Here is a 17,440-nt window from a genome sequence, read left to right as displayed (position 1 = left end):
AGGGGCAGATTGATGCTATTATTGAGCTGTCCATAAAGAACCTCCTGCTAACACCCTTTCAGCACATCCCCACATGTACCTAATCTGAACATAAAAGGGTGGGATTAAAACTGCCAAGATAAAAACTGCCTGCAGTTTCAAGCTTCAGTGGTGGTGGTTTAAATCCTTGGTTACTTGCATCCTTCAAAAATGTGAAATGCTAAGAATTCCCACTCACCTCCAAGTTACAAACAGGATCATACAGATCATCCACACCTGCAAGCTCACCATGCAGTGCAGGATCCTGAATGTCATCTTAAAAAAATAAATAAATCAACTTTCTAGCCCTCGAAGATAAAGAAAAATGGAAGGGATACAGGCAGTTGCTTCTGAAAGTAAACTAAAACTCTCAAACAGAGATTCCACTGGGTAAGAGGATATTGTATTTCAGCAGAGATTTTGTACATGCAACTTATATTTCCCATATGTGGTAGATTCTGTAGTGTACCAACGAAAGCATCATACTGTAGCATACAGTCCAAAGCTGATTTGCAACCATGGGCAGGCTTGCTCCAGATGTAAAATTGTGTCATGGGAAAGAAGATATGGGAAGAAAATATAATAATGCATGCAACCCCATTGCCTGATCCCAATCTCTTAACCTTGGTTAAGAGTTTGTGAATGTTGTATCTGAACAAATCTATAGTAGTTAAACTGAAGCTTGCACTTCTGAAAGTAAACTGATATAAAACAGACATACACGTTCATACATCAAATTTCAAAAGAAAAATATTTTCCTTTTAACACCACTTATGGCAAACTATATTATACATAAATGCATAGCCTTGACTCTTTTGCTATTTGCTATTATTCTTATTACAATTACTATAGCGCTGATGATTTAATAGCGCTTCCCATCCCCCAAGTAATTTCGTATTATTTTTCTGGCAGTCAAATATTCTTCACAAAAAGAACTAGAAGATTAAGAGTAATTAGTGTAACTTTTCTTACTGACAGAAAAGCACTGAAAGGAGAGATCAAGACATATTTCAAGATTCAGCAACTGTTTTTCCAGGTGAGTAGCATTGAAAATATTTCGCAAGAATGGGAAGTTAGAAAGAAGGACCACAGAAGAATTATATATAGAATGAAGCCCACATAAAGAAGATTCTATTAATTTTGCTATTGACAAATCTCACAGCAGTTATCACATGGTGGACTTGAGGGTAGAAGAAAGCCATGTTAGATGCCAAACCGGGGAGAAAGAAAATTTATTAAAGGAGCTCAGGTCGGCATACATAAGAGTTGCCACATTTTTATTTTCACTAGAAGTTTCTGGGGAAGGTTTGTTCACACAGGATGCTAAGTTGTGGTTTGTTTAGCTTCACTGCGATTATTTATATGTCCAAACCAAGCTCACAAAATACAGTTTTGAATATGACCAACAAACCATGGCTTGAAGTTGGCTTACAAATCTGAGCTTGTCTTAATCATGGTTCCTTTTTAGGTCTGAAATGGTACTCTAATTTGTTTCAGTGTCCCAGTTCAAATGCTCACTGGCTGTACCTGAATGAGTCACAAAATGTAAGAAAACAAAACCAATACAGTGGTACCTCGGGTTACATACACTTCAGGTTACAGACTCCGCTAACCCAGAAATAGTACCTCAGGTTAAGAACTTTGCTTCAGGATGAGAACAGAAATCGTGCTCCGGCAGCGCGGCGGCAGCGGGAGGCCCCATTAGCTAAAGTGGTGCTTCAGGTTAAGAACAGTTTCAGGTTAAGAACACACCTCCGGAACGAATTAAGTTCTTAACCCGAAGCACCACTGTATTACAAAAACAACTTGCAGTTACTTTGCTCACCTGCAAGGTTGATCCTCTTTTGTTCAATAGATCATGATTAAAATAAACCATGGCTTAGTGTTGTGTGCAAATGCGGCCAGTTACTTCTTCACACATAGCATCAAACAACAGTTTAACATTATTTATTAAGAGATTTCTATACCACCCTTCAACAAAAAAGGTCAGAAGCAATTTACAAAAAAAAAAGTAATATAAAACATATTAAATGAAAGCGTTAAAATAATTCTCAGAATTTATATAAATAGCATAATCAAAAACACCCCCAAAAATGACTTAACTGTCAACCACTAAAAGCTGGCAAAAATGGTGTGCTTTTTACCCAATATCTGAAAGAATACAGAGTCAGGGCAAGATGCACGTCAATGGGGGTGCCATTCTAGTGTCACAGATCCAACACCAAAAATGCTCTTCCGCAGGTCCCTGGACTATACACCTCCTTTAACACAGCAACCACCATGAAAGCCTCTCCCACTGATCAACCAACACAGGTAGGGTGGCACAGAAGAAAGCATTATCTCATACATTTGGATCCAGGCCATTCAACATAAGCACCCTGAGCTGGGCCTAGAAGGTAACTGACAACTAGTGCAGATGTTTAGCAACAGGAGTTGTGGTCGACTGGCCCACTTGCCATTGACACCAACTGCATTCCACACTAGTTGCAACTTTTGGATTAATTTCAAGGGCAGACCCATTTAAAGTGCATTACAGTAGTCCATCCTGGAGGTTACTAGAGAACATGGTCGAGACCCTTTCATGGACAATCTTTGGATTCACGAGCTCCTTTCTTTTATTCCATTAACCTTCTCCTGTCATTAAGAATTCAGCAAGTTAACAGATGAGGGTGGCAGTAGGGAAGAGCATGCTCGCTCACTCTACCCGCATTGCCATTTCAACCACCTACCAACTTGTAAATGGAAATGGGTGGAATAGGGAGCCTTTTCATGTTTTCAAGTTTACTGTTCTTGTTCTGTATATTCTTTGTATCTAAAATAAATAAAGGGTATGTGAATGAACCCCGTGTTTGTGCTCTGCCTGCCCTCTTTCCTCCCCTCACATATTGTGACTTCGCCTCACTTTTGGTTTAGCGGCAAGCCAACATTCGCCATTACATGGATCCCAAACAGTTCAAAACTGCAGTTTCTTGCTTGTGAACATGAAGAATTGTTCATATGCCTGGTGCTTCCTTAATTTCATTTCCTATTAATTATGTACCCTGTTTCTCTCTCAACCTGAAGCCCATGGTGGCTAAACAGCAACACACTGAAAGAAATACAATATGGAAAATAATATGAAAGGTTATTTAAACTTTTTTAAAAATGAAAATCTAGGTCTAACAGCAAGTCTGTTACCAGTGTTTTAAAAGAGTATAGCCCCTGTGGACATGGAACTGTTGTTGTGAATTGAATAAATCTTCCAGGAGGACGTGGGCTCCCCTATTTGCATATATATTCCCTCCTTGGATCGCAGGCTAAGAGCTTGGTTACCAAATGTGACAAGGCAACAAATTCTCTTTGCATAATCATGGCTCACAAATGCCCACAGCTCTTTCGAGATAGTCCCATATGAAGAAGTGTCCATGTTTACATAGGATTGCAGCATTTCCAGATATCTTCACAGTTCCTAAAAATTCCACAGTGATCAGAAGGTGCACTGCAATCCCATAGAGAGGTGTGCTTTTAATTCACATACTCTTACATCCACATTGTTGAAAGCAAGAATCTGAGACTGATCACACTGTCAACAAAAGGTTTGCACGTACAAAACAATCCTTAGTGACCTAATCCAGAAATATAACTGTAATGGATTTTCAGAATAAAGGTGGGCCTATGACATGTGACACTCATTCTTTCCCTCCAAAAAAGACTTTTATTGATACTCTCTTAGGAAAAAAAGAGAACAAATCACTACTGTATAATATAAGAAAGGTTACATACTAAGCAATATTTATGAACACCGTTTGCCTTTTCTTTCAAATACAGGTTTTTACCAGAATAATTAAATAAATGAGCAGTATAACATACAGAGAAAATGTATGTTATACATTCCATACAATGTATGGAAGCTAAAGCCAGTTTGACTTGTTTGGGCTGTGTTTTATGCTCTCCAGATCCAGGCCACATTGTCTGTCACCCACTACCAATGTGCTGGGAGGGCTACACATAGAACCAACTTCATAAGTACAATTCCACTTCTTCTCTTTTCATTGAACCACTGCCAAACTTGCCTGGAAATAACAGGGCGCCTTTTTAGGTTTCAACCACATTAAGTCTGGTATCTTTCAATGACTCTAAATTAGGAACTGGAATGTCTTCTTGAAACTCCATAATCTATATGCATTTCTGCTACAATAACTCATTACATATTTATATGTTACTTATAAATGCATACATATACACTATGTCATATATGCCCGCAAGCATTGTTGAGGCAAAAAGGGGGAAAGCCATTGACTTGGTTTTGCATAATTAAGACTCCAATAACTCAGCTAAAGCAAGTTACCAGGTTCTTTGCTGTTCAAGAATAAAAACAATGAAACCAAAGCAATTCAGGAGGTTCTATTTAGTACTACATTGAAACTGAATGCAAAATACGGAAAGTGCATGACAAGATCACAAAAAAGTCTTTCTAATGAATGAATAGCCCCCCCCCACACACACACATTGAAACACTTTCTTAACTATACTATTGCAAATTCATTATTTGTACAGAGGGAAAGGAGAGTAGGCAATCCTAGCAGAGTTCATAAAATGGATTGATACTGCAGGCTACAGACACTTAAGACTATGTTGCTGTATCAAGAGAAGTGTACAAGTGTTACTATTCTGCAAATATTTTGGTTTTCATATAAATCACCAACAACATAAATTTTAAAAGTTTAGAGAAAAGTTCAATACATCCATAACATTGTGCTTAGCCTATAGTACAACCTGTTCATACTTCAATTGACACCAGAAGCTTTCTCAGAATTTCCTCACCATATGGCAGGTAGGTACACTAGGGGAGGGGAGAAACTTTTCAATTGCAGCACCACATCCCTTCTTGAAGAAGGACTACCTGGCCTCCTAGTTAGTGACTAGTTGGTCCACCATGTTCTGAGAACAGGCATTTTCATATAACATTGGGCAAGGGCCTGGTAGGATGATAAAATGTTTTGTTTTGGCTGATACAGCTTGCATTGTATTTTGATTTGCTGTAATATTTTGCTGACTTCAATGGATTGTTTTAAAGCAGGAGGGGAGAAGCTGTAGCCCTTCAGATGTTCCTGGACCTCAACTTGCATCAGTCCCGGCTAGAATGACCAGTGATTAGGGGTGATGGAAGTTATACTCCAACATCATTTCAAGGGCCCCAGGTTCCTCATCCCTGTTTTAAAGAAAAGCAAGCAGGATATGACAACAACTCACTAACCATGTAAACAAATAGGCCCTTGCCATACTATTCTGCCTGATCACCACTCCATACCTGCTCTGAGGAATAGGTTGGCCCAGCTGTGCCTCCTTACAAAATAAAAGGTGGGGGGAAGTGGGACACTTCTCAAACCAAAGTGGAGGCTATGCAAGACTATCATAAGAAAGCTCATGTTGAGTTCGCAGCTTAATAATATCATAACATGATTGAACAGCAAGAAACAGCACTGTAACATGACATCTAATGGGCAGAGATTTTCACCTATGCAAGTCTTTGGAATTCTTTATCAGATGACAGTTCTGTTTGCACTGTTCAATTAAATCTACCCCATATATGTAAGCATTAAGAATACTGTATATCACTTCAACAAAGCCTGTAAGTTGTTGGTGAAAAAAGTGAGCATAAATAATATTTTAAGAACCCCATAAAAAGCAATGTGCATGTGTATCACTGGCAGTGGGGGATGTTATTTCACAGTCATTTCCCATAGTCAATCTTCTTGGAAACCAGAATTTTGCTAGAAAAAGTAAGACAGAAACAACAGTTTAGAAAGCAATTCAAAGTGGCAACTTAAAAAGCATTCATCTAATGTACCAAACCAAATGTTTGGCTCATGTTTTGACATAAAAACAGTGCCCTCTACTGCACAACTAATGAGCAGCAGTGCCCAACAAGGGCAATAACATTAAATACCTTTTCAATCAGTGGTAACAGTCACTGTGCCTAGTTTATACTTTTCAGTGATTAGGCTAATTGAATGTACGAACTGTACAACATTGGCTAAGAAAGTAAGCTAACTAACATTTTCTCCTCCGAACTAGTACAGTTTATTCTTTCTGGTAGCAACTACATTTTTGTTGATCGCAAATATATATTAAAAAAAACACACACACACCTAAGGAGTAGCATTGTAGTATTATTGACAGAGAGTTTGGAACTCTGAAATAAAAAGTATATTATACAGCAGAAAAAGCCTAGCTGAACCATTCATCCACCAGTGAGTCTTTTCTTATGTTAAATACCAATGAGAGTAATGATAAAGATCTAGTCACAAGACACCCTTTATTGCTCAAAAGGAAGTGCATGAATTAATCTGCCCACATTGTCCTAAACAATCCTCCTCTAAACATAGATGAGGCACCCTAAAGTTATTGCTGTCAAAGACTTGAGATGCAAATCCAAGTTAGCACCAAATAAAACATTAACCTGTCTTGTTTTAAAATTTAACATTTTAAAACGGCATAAATTTTGTTGTTGATTTAAATGCTCACAACTTGAAAAAGAGTGAAAGGCAGACAGAAGGAACAAAGAATCTGAAGAGGATTTATTGATTGTCAGACAGATCCAGGGAGGTCTGCTAACATTGGAACACAAATATTTAATCTGATTCTGAAATCTTATCTGCTGCCTTTAAGAAGATTAACATATATTCTCTTGCTGCAGACTATGAATTCTGACTGCCTAACAAAGTGGAAGCGTTTTTTTTTGTGTGTTTTTTTTTGGGTTTTTTTGAAGCTATAGGACCTGCAAGTCTGCAAAATACAATTTTACTCAAAAGCAATTGTGCTAATACAGACAAAGAGGCAAGCATGTTGAGGAAAGATGTATCTTAATAGCTTAGAACAGAGCAGTATTCATGTATTCTAACTTCATATGCATTTAGGCTGTACTTACTCTGAATCTAGTCTGGGATACAATGCGTATGCAGAATATTTAAATCGGGTTGAACTATAGATTAGGAATTATATATTTTGTGTGTGTGTATATATTAAAGAAAGAGATAAATTTACATTCTGAGACTTTAAATTAGCAAATAAAAAGAACTCTTAGCTCAATGGTGAAGCAATCCTAAACTGAATTGACAGAAAATAAAGACAGAAGCACTCAATATGCTAAACAACCAAATGCTTGAATAAATGAAACTTGTTGCCTCAAAGAGGCCTTTCCAAACCAGTGTGAGAACAGAGACAGGCACGCAGCCAGACTGCCATAGAGTATCAGCTACATCCCACTCCACATCCTCCATACTGAGGTTTGGGCCAGAAAATCCATTAATTTACAAAAACATTAGGCGTGCCCCTGGCTCTCCACAGCATCCTTCACATTGCCACAAGGGCTTTGTCTAGACTAGGATTTAAGGGTTGCATTAGCTTATCCTAGCATCTAACTCAATCAGTGTAAGTATGTATACATTATTCTGTACATTAGACTCTTTTTAAACTCTGGCTGTTGCCACCCCGTAAAAAAGCACATCAACATTTAAAGCCAAGTTAGTCACAGTAAGAGCCACTGCAAACATACAGGTCATAGGGAACTTGTGACAAAGGTACAAGCGGTTCCTTGCAGAAGGGCCCAGACCCAACTGCAGTGCTGGAACACACCGCTGGAACTAGAGGCAGCTAAGCCACCTTCCTGAGGGCCACCAAAGTGAGCAGCCCAAGAACTGTTGTGTTTGAAGACTTTAAATGGCAACTGGAATCAAACTGCATACAAACTGCTGCCTGTGTTACTTGTAGCCAAAATTCCATGTCAAAACAGGGCTAGGTGTTAATTTATGAGAAAGCTGAACTAAAGAGGCCTTCAAGGTGCATTATGGGTTAATTAGCAACAGGGGCCTGATATCCATTAGTTGTTGCAATGTACTGGAAGTAACAAACACCCAGCACAATTTTTATAGATCTCACTGCATTAAACTTATTTTTTTAAAAAACCTCACGCCACAAATTTGTTGAGAAACATCTTTGTCATCTTTTGGCAACTTTCTGGTTTTTCACAGCCTGCTGCTATCAAATTACAAGTAACAATCCTGGTCCTTTTTTCAAGTTTTAATACATTTGGAAACTGCTTTCTTTAGACCACATCTTGAATTCTCACACATTTGTTAAATGTATGAAAAAATCCTGAGCCATTTTGGGCTCTGTATCACTCACTAAAATTGCCCCCAAACTTGCAAAAAGGCCTCTCTTCTTCTTTTTAACCCTAATTCTAATGTCACGAGCAAAATCAGAATTTGTTTGATCTTTTATTTTTTTTAATGAAATGTTTGAAGAGGTACTAAAAAGTTAAAGTTTAATAGAAGGGGTTTGTTGAAGTTATCTCATAATTTATTTATTTAAAAAACCACTTCCTGGAAATGTGAATATTTGAAGAAAAACAATAGAACATATCTAATTGTGTACTTCTTACTGCAGTTGAGTCTTCTGTGACTGAAAGGGGGGGGGTAGAGGAGTTTAAAAAATTCTCCCTTTCCTCAGCAGTCACACTCTTCCGAAGGCTGCCCATTCCTCTGGAGAACGTGGCGAGCTCAGAGAATTGCAGAGGGAAGGTAGTTAGGTTAACCAGCCTAAATATATTCTTCTGGTTCTTCTCTATACCAAGATGTTCTGGTAGCATGGAAGACACGGCATTCAAGCACTCCTTGTTAGCTACATACTGTCTCAAGTTACTGGAGAAAAGTTGGAGAGGGCTACTGCAGTCATGGTCCTGTTTGTTAGAACATTCCTATAGGCATATAGTTAGCCAGTGTAGGAAAAAGGTTACTGGATCTTAAAGGCCTACAGTCTGCTCCAACATGGCTGTTCCAATGCACTGTAGGACTGGGCACTATCTGGTTTTCAACATCCTGATACATCACCAGCTAAACATCGTGATATATTGATATATCACGATGTCTTAAATAAGGATGGAGATATGTAGAGGCTTTGGCTAGCTTCACATTTCCCCCCACATTGGGATTTTGACATAGCACACACACATCATGATTTGCAATATATTTCCAGGTCAAAAATGATGAAACCAATACAATGATATGGACTTGAAACGATATATCGCCTAGCCCTAACACACATCATGATTCACGATATGTTGCCAGGTCAAAAACTATGAAACCGATATTCTGATATGGACTTCAAACCAGTTTTGGACTATATATTGCTATACCACCCAGCCCTAATGCACTGTATATGGGGCTGCCTTTGAAGACTATGGTACTTGAAAATTTCAGCTGGTACAAAACGTGTCAGTCAGATTGTTCTTGAGCCCAGCTCTAACCTAACAGCAGCCCTGCATTCTCTCAACGTGCATGAACTCTGCCCCAAATCTGATGCCATTTGGACCTTGCAACAAATCACTCCTCACAATACAACCCACTGCTTTTGCCTTTAGATATTGTCCTATCCTGACCAATTCCTAATCCTGTATTCAACTCTGATCCATACTTGAGATAAAACATAAAGATATACATATAATTACATATTACTGCAGCTCTGTCTCTTGTCAACCCACAGTATAGTTTTGGTCCATGACTGTAAACGCCTTGGAAAATTCTAACAGAACTCATTAGTGAGGGGTGGAGAGTATATAAAACACTACTCTGCTCATATTTCAGCTTTCACTAGTAACCACTTGACCTCAGAGAATCTAAGAAGACGAACGGCAAAAGGAAACCACTATACAAACCTGAAACTAAAACAGACAGAAGAGGGAAAGAGGATGTAATATATGCCAAAAAGAAAACATGGCCAAACAAAAGCTTTAAATCCAGCCAGTAAAGAATGTTTTTTTAAGTGGCTTTTACAATACTCCAGTTCGGCAATGTTTACATAGGAAAGTTCTTGAAAAGGGGAAACTGTCAAATATCATTAGATTGGTAAAATTATACATCTCAAGTTTACTGCCGCAACCCTCATTTTTCCAGACTTCTTGCCAATTTTTGGCTTTTAAGACTTCACCGCATCTTCCGAGAATCTATTATGAATTAAAATATATACTTTGTACAGAAATATCTGAACTCTAAGCTAAATAGAAAAAGGAAAAGACAAGAAAATGATGAGTTCTATAGACAAGCATTGTAAGAAAAAGCTGAGCATCCTTTAATGAATGAGCCAGGTGTCCCAGCACTCCGGTCCTAACTCAATTTAAGGGCAGCCTGAAAATTTGCTAAATAAATTTTACTTTAAAAGAAACAGTGTTTGAATGATTGGATTTTAGATTTAAATATTTAGATTTTGATTAGATCCTTATGATGCCCTTTAAGATTACAGCTGTACTAGATATTGAGTTCCATTCTTAGCTCATGAATAGGGAAATGAAAACAGCCAAACACAAGTCAGACCATTTTTCCATCTGCTCCAGCTGCAAAGCATATTTTGGCCAGTAAGTTACAGTACCCTCCATCCCATAATTATCTACTCTTGACTGACAGTGGCCTTTCAGTGTCATCAGCACTCGTCATAGCTCTGGCAAGGAGCACATCACAGAGATTTTCAGCTTGAACAATTACATAGTCTAAGAGGTGTTTTAAATTTATTTTTGTTGAAAGTGTGTGTTGGTAATAATGAGGTTATGCGCTGCACATATTGTCAAAAGTAAGATTCCATTCTGGTTGCTGTTGCCATTACCTTCTTTCCCAATAGTCCCAGGCCATAGATCAAAAGCTGGCCCAACTCTTGCATTAAAATCACCCAGGAGGATAATTTTATCTGATAGGATGGCATCCAGCTGAGACTAATTTTTTTCTTTAATGTCTTCATCGGCATCCAGTGTTTGTGCATGAGTGCTTCGAATAGCAGCCTGTTGGTTTTTGGTGAGTTTTATTCGAAGGGTTGAAATGCCAGTAGGGACTCCTGACGAGAGCTTCATAAGATCATTTTTGATAGCAAAACCTACTCCATGTATTTGATGTTCTTGTTCAGGTAGACCTTTCCAGAAGAATGTGTAGCCTCCTTTTTATTCGTTGCAACTCTCTTGCAATGATGGCGATCCTGAGCTCGGAACGCTCATTATCTGTGTTATCCAACAAAGTCCGTATATTCCTTGTTCCAAAGTTCAATTGTCTTTTACAACTGCTGGGTGGCGCAGTAATCCAGTCAGGGAAAAAGGGAGGCAGACTATGTTTAGGGGAACTTTTCTACACCCCCCCCCCCCCGCTTTCATGGTGAGCAGAGTGTATCCTAAATAGGACTGCTCAGCTGCCGAGCTACACAACTGCCTCATTCCTTGAGTCAGAACGAGTGAATCTGTATCCACCGCTCACAGGCTGGTTCATTACTAGGGGCTTCCAGATTCCATGGTCTTGTCCGTTACCATTTGCCAATCGCCATGGGACTTTTTTGGGTTTGGGGTGGATTTTTGGAAGACGCTTGTACATGAATTTGTTTTGTGTGTGTAGATCAGTGCACGCTGACCAATGCACAGTCTTCACAGTTAGACTCTATTCCGATGGCATGAGTATCACAACGACGGGTAGATTCTTATCTGCTGCAGCCTTCATCTGCTGTCACAGCCAATGTAATATACTGCTTGTTATTTTCTGCCTGTTCTGTAGTTGAGGACTTCTTGGATCATTCTTTGTGTAGCTCCTCCCCTTTGACCGTACCGCCTTGGGTGACCCTGCTGGGAGTACGAGACTCCAGACGGCTTTGCTCAAAAGGGTCATAGGAACGTGCAAGCCCACTCACCACGACAAGGCGATGATCCTGCAAGCAAGTGTATGTATATGTATGACTTGCTTGCCTGCCCTTCACTGTAAAGTCCCGACTGCCAGGGCACGTTACAGTATTACACAGTTAGGATTGCTCTGAACATAATTTTAGAAAGAAATGTTAAAATTCTCTTTTAACGTTATAACCAGAAACCCACTCAAGAACACCACAAGAGCCACTTACTTAGTAACAGTATGCTAGATATATTTTCACAATAATTAGCAAAATAATCACCTACTGGTCAGCCTTATCTAAAAGAGTGGATAAGATGGGTAACCTTGGTTAATCACAGGTTTGCCTAAACCAGTATTTATTACAGAAGAAGAAATACAGGCTGGCTTTGAGATATATATTATTTAGCTTTTTAATACTGTATGTTATTTTATTTTGCAGAAATCAGGGTTTCCTTTACAAAATGTTTCATACAACCGCTATTTCTTTGTTTATACTGACCTCTAGTGGTATAAAGTAGTATACAATAATTTTATATGTCCCAGAGGTGAAATGCAATATTGAAGAAATTGCCATAACCAAACCAATGAGTCCTTCAGCTGTTCACGCTGGCCAAGGAGGTCATACCCTATGAAGGACAAAGCATATTGACACAGATAATACTCAGAATCCCCCACTGGGTAATGAATTAATACCTTACTGTTCATTAATAGACAGGTAAATTCTGTTTTCACACATTAAGCTTGTAATTAAAATGTGCCATTATAAACATGTAATTAAAAATGTCCGGGAGTTATTAGATAATGTGGAAATGTTTGCAGAAATATTTGGCTGAAACTCCAGCTCCTACATGTTAAATCTGATGGGTGCCCTTCCTATTTGATTTGATTTTTTAAAATTTATGTACCTCTTAATATACTAAAAAAAATCTCTAAACTGTGCACAGAAAACTGAAGCAACAACAGACAACTTAAAGTATTACAAAAATACACAATTACATATAAAAATGTTACATTAATACAAAGATACTAATATATATATATAAATCAATATAAATTCATTCTTCTTCTGATGCACACTCCCTCCGGGTTCTCACCCAGGGTCCAAACAAACTCTCACCTCACCCACAAAGGTATCACAAGAAGAAGAGTTCCTGGAACTCTAGTCTAGTTTCTCATTCTAGACTTGCTTTTTATGGGCAGGCCCAAGGCGAGGGGTTCTTCCTCAGGCTGCCCACAGCTGTCTCTCATTCAACTGTACTCTCCACACCCAGTTCCAGGTGCAGAAGGTTTGTTGAGCTTCCCAGGGGGTCCAAAGGATGGGGAAAGGGTGCCCCTCCACTCACAACTCTTTCTTCAACCTCAATCCTCTCTCCTCGTCCTCCATCTGATACATATCCTATTAAAAATGTGAACGGGGCAACAGGGTGTAATTCGGTACAGTATTGGAATGACAACAATGGAACAACAGGAGTAAAATCACTAGTAAATTTTCCACGTGGGGTTCAGCTTACAGATGAGCAGAGTGCCATTGACTAATTGAATGTATGTACAGAGGGTACCAAAATAAAAATGAAGTCCTTGCACTTTAACTGCTTTCAAGTACAGCACACTGAAACATAGTCCATTCCTCCATTCCAAAATTTGCCACAGCTTTGGTCACAAGGGGTCAGGGCACAGGAGTGTTTCACAAGAGGGAGAGGAAGGGTCAAAAGATGGGCAACAGTAGGAAACAACTTTAGCAGTTCATTTCCCTTCTAAAAGAATGGCAGTTATTTCCTCTTTCCAGGAGGGAAAAGGTGGATTAAAACAAACACATTGTAAGAAATAGAAGGGAGTGAACATCCTCATACTAAATACATTCAGCTGAAGCAAAACCCATTTAAATTCAATCGCTTTTTACGTACTGTGCAAAACATTTTATGGCATACACAAACCCTCTATCAGTCATTTTTGCCCTAAAAACAGAATGAAAAAGGAGCCAGCTTCTAAAAAGTTTCTCTGCACAGTTTTTTGGAATATCCACACACACACACACACACACACACACACACACACACACTGGGTGCAACGGTATGACAGATCCACTAGATACAGCTTGCATGTGTTGTGTTTCCTGAGAGGAACTAGGAAGAGGTAGGGGCAATATTCACTTTCCTCTGGCCTGAGGAGAGGGAAGCTACAGAGAGCTGTGAAACTGTTACTTAAATAATACTTTTAGGTTGGGTTTAGAAAGTTTGTTTGATACTGTAAGCAATTCCAGAACCTTTAAATACAGGCAACCAGGCAAGTAGCTATTAACTAGTCTGGCATACTGCAAAGTAATAATTAGTGTTTATACGTCATGCTTAAAAGCGTAAAAAGCACCTTGTATACCTTAGATCAGCAATCCTTAAGGCAGCCACGGAAAACAGACCAGTACTATCCCCTAGGGCAGATTCTCTCATATCAAGCTGAGAGAACAACACGCTTGCCACTACAGCCCCACACATAATTTAGCTACCATAAAGAGTTGCTAATATCTCAACACCTCGGGAGGATGTGTCACCAATGGCGAGACCACTGCTAGCCTCAGCATTTGAGCTACGGTGGGCTCCCAGAAATTAAAATTGTGGGGACCAGAAGCCACACTCACATGGAACACTGTCTTCTTACAATCTATGGGATATGTTTAAGTTGTTGTGGCCTGAAGACATGGACTGGTGAGGCCAACTACACACCCTCTTGGTCCCTTACCCATTACAGTTGGCAAAATCTAGCAGGAAGATATTGATTGGATGGCTAATGCTTCACTATGCGAGGGACTTATACCTACCATCTTGAAAGACACAGTGGCGTGGCCTTTTCCTAACAGGCCCTCCCTGGACCCGGAGGGTACAGAAAATGCCAGTCCCCAGTATACCCTTTCCTGATCATGTGGAGCCTCTGCACGTCTCATGCACTGGGGTTTCTTTACAGTCAACCAAGTGCCACATTGGAGGAAGAGGACACAACACCAGGGGCAATGTTAAAAGTGTGGCCCTGCTCCAAAATAAATATGCCCTACCTGTGAGTAACATAGGAACAGAGGTTTTGCCCCAATTACAATGGCACCTGGCTGGGAGGACTAGGGCTATCCCTGGGTGTGTGGGGAATGAATGGGCGATGACCGCAGCCCAACTACTTTTGGGAGGGGGGGTGCTTGGTGCCCAGCTGTCTTCCACCCACCCAGTGAGGTTTTTCACCTCCTCAATGCCTAGAGCAGGGAGGCAGGTGGCAGAAGACCTTGCTGGCACTGCTATTGCTAAAGCAACAGGAAAATAAGGAGGGGCACTAAAGTAACACCTGAACAGCAATTGAGGTGGAAGGAGGTGCTGCTGCCACCACCAGGAGCAGAAGTAGACAGTGGATGAAGGAAAGGTGTGGGGAACACACACAGTGTGATTTGTCCTGGCTCCACGTCCCCCTAGGGATAGCCCAGGGAAAGGGATAACTGCAGTCAATTGGAAGCTGCAGAAGCCCCGCCGGACGTTCGGGTTCCAAAACAACGTAAACAAACCGGAACAACACACTGTATTGTGTTGCTGGTATATTGTGTTCTATTTAATGGGTAACTTTCCCCTTACTCAAAAACTAATATATTGAGGGGGCACCTACACATAGCAATTTGTGTCAGAGGAGCTTTGCACGAATGTCAGAATCCTTTACATTTACATGAACTCGCTTTGCATGTCCCAAAAAAGAAGATGGGTGATCTTTATTTACTTTGTATCACAAGCCTAGAGAAGTTGAAAAACAAAATAGCAAACAAATAGCAGTGTTTGCTGTTGGATGGATGGTTGGACAAAAATTGAATTATTTATTGTTTCCTGAAATTATTATCAAATCCACACCCTTTCCTCTCAATTAGGACAAGTTACACCCTTTCCTTTCCTTGGGAACATATTTTTTTCTGCAGCCAAGACTAGTTTCCTTCCTGTGATATACACACACAAACCAGACAGGGTTAGTTTCTAGTTTTTACTTGCACTGAAAACCCCAAGTTTTCCATGAAATCTGTCTCACAGGCAAAGGCTTTTTAATTATTCCCTGCTCTCGGTGAAAAAACTAACATTTAGCAAGACCATAGAACTGTTACCACATTCAAAGTGGCCCTAACTATATGAAATAACCTGTGAAAGATACTATATTATGCCTTATGCATAGAGAGAATCTGACACACATCAAGCCAAGTAATATATTGTCTAACTGGCTGAGTAGATGAAAAGAGCCCCAGGCCTCTGTTCAAATAATTACAAAAGCTTTAGTCTCCTAGAATGTGGCCCTGATTTGCATATTTACATAAATATGACCTCATTCCAAATCAATCTTTGGACTTCTTCATGATTACAGCCTTACTCAAAATTGGCAGAAAGCCAGTGTTGTGATCCTTGGGCACAGGCAATCTATTTTTCATTTTCTCTCAGTAAACACACATGGCTTCTTGATAACTTAAGGATACTAAAACTTTTGCCTAATAATCAGGCCCCCTAAGAGGTCCAGGAAGCCCTGGGTCAAATCTAGCTTTTGAAACTCCCTAGCCATAATAAAAATTGAAATGACAAGACCTAAAAACAATGTAAGGCACCAAAAATAGATTGAGAAATAATATGAATATAACATTTTCTTATTTAATAAATGCTTTTGTAGCAAACATTTGGGTCGTATGTGCATAAAAAAAAAGTTGCAAAACTTATCAAGTGCTGAAAAAATAAATTTGAAGACCCCTTTTATCTTGAGACCCTGGGACAAAATGGCTCTCCTACCCCACCCCCACCGGCCCTGCTAATAATCTTTTGAATGAATACTCTCATCCATGTTTTCCATTACTTTTAAGCTGCTAATCAGGACAAGGCTGGTCTTAGCAACTCTTGTCTAAATCCCACTTTGCATATCTATACCGCTTTGCACCTAAAGATCTCACTGCCACTTGCAAACAATGAATCACTGGAAACCACTGATTTTTAACCAGAGAAATCTGCCTGTGAGGTTTGTAAGCAACAGTCTCTAGGAATGAAAGAATGAAACCATGGTGAATTAAATTAGAATATAAGTGAAAGAGGCAAGACATATTGAGCACTACAACCTCAAACAACTCAATTAGCAAACACAGGAGCGGTATTTAAAATTTGCCATTCTGCCCATGTAACTTTAGGAGACAACCCGCCCCCCCCCAAAAAAAATGCAGTAAGATGACCAGATTTCTGTTACCAAACATTTCAAAATAAAAAGCAGTACCTTTATTAGAACCAGTTAAAATATCACAAAGTTCTGAGCAAGCTTTCTAATTCTCCATAAATCCTTTTCCAAACTATTCTGGTCCATGAACCCAATTTTTCAGGAAAAAACATGCTCATTTCAAAATGTCACTGCTAGGCTAGGCTACTGAGATTATTTCTAAAAGGAAAAAAAGGGGGTGATCACCTATGTACCCAAATGGCTTCTACCAGATTTGTCCCATGATGTGTGAAGTAACTTTAGCCACAGCACAAATACCATGGTTTGAGCTTAGTTTTATCATGATTTTCATGCTCGTAATAATTGTTTTTATTGCTGCAAATATTATGGCTTTTGTAACAATTCTAAAGCACTTCAGATACAGTGGTACCTCGGGTTAAGGACTTAATTCATTCTGGAGGTCCTTTCTTAACCTGAAACTGTTCTTAACCTGGGGTACCACTTTAGCTAATGGGGCCTCGTGCCGCCACCACACGATTTCTGTTCTCATCCTGAAG

At 39.4% G+C, this 17,440-nt stretch overlaps 2 protein-coding genes across 5 annotated transcripts in view; both read right to left on the bottom strand.

Annotated features, from left to right (window-relative positions):
• STOX2 (storkhead box 2) overlaps window positions 1–17,440 on the bottom strand; it is a 124,723-nt gene that overhangs the window by 90,308 nt on the left and 16,975 nt on the right. The window lies entirely within an intron of this gene.
• Window positions 1,279–17,440, bottom strand: part of TRAPPC11 (trafficking protein particle complex subunit 11) — a 72,359-nt gene continuing 56,197 nt past the window's right edge. The window contains exons 30-31 of one of the 2 annotated variants that reach the window (XR_013394251.1): window positions 12,190–12,316; window positions 1,279–5,771 (exon numbers count right to left, since the gene is read on the bottom strand). Coding sequence is in view for 1 of the 2 variants with exons in the window: in XM_028744626.2 (XP_028600459.2) it covers window positions 5,745–5,771 (27 nt within the window). In the remaining variant the exon portion in view is untranslated. The remainder of the gene's footprint in view (window positions 5,772–12,189; window positions 12,317–17,440) is intronic. The other variant, XM_028744626.2, reaches the window with a different exon arrangement.

The sequence above is a fragment of the Podarcis muralis genome, chromosome 9, assembly GCF_964188315.1.
Source record: "Podarcis muralis chromosome 9, rPodMur119.hap1.1, whole genome shotgun sequence".
In the NCBI taxonomy this organism is placed as follows: Eukaryota; Metazoa; Chordata; class Lepidosauria; order Squamata; family Lacertidae; genus Podarcis; species Podarcis muralis.
This window is presented reverse-complemented; position numbering and strand designations above follow the sequence as displayed.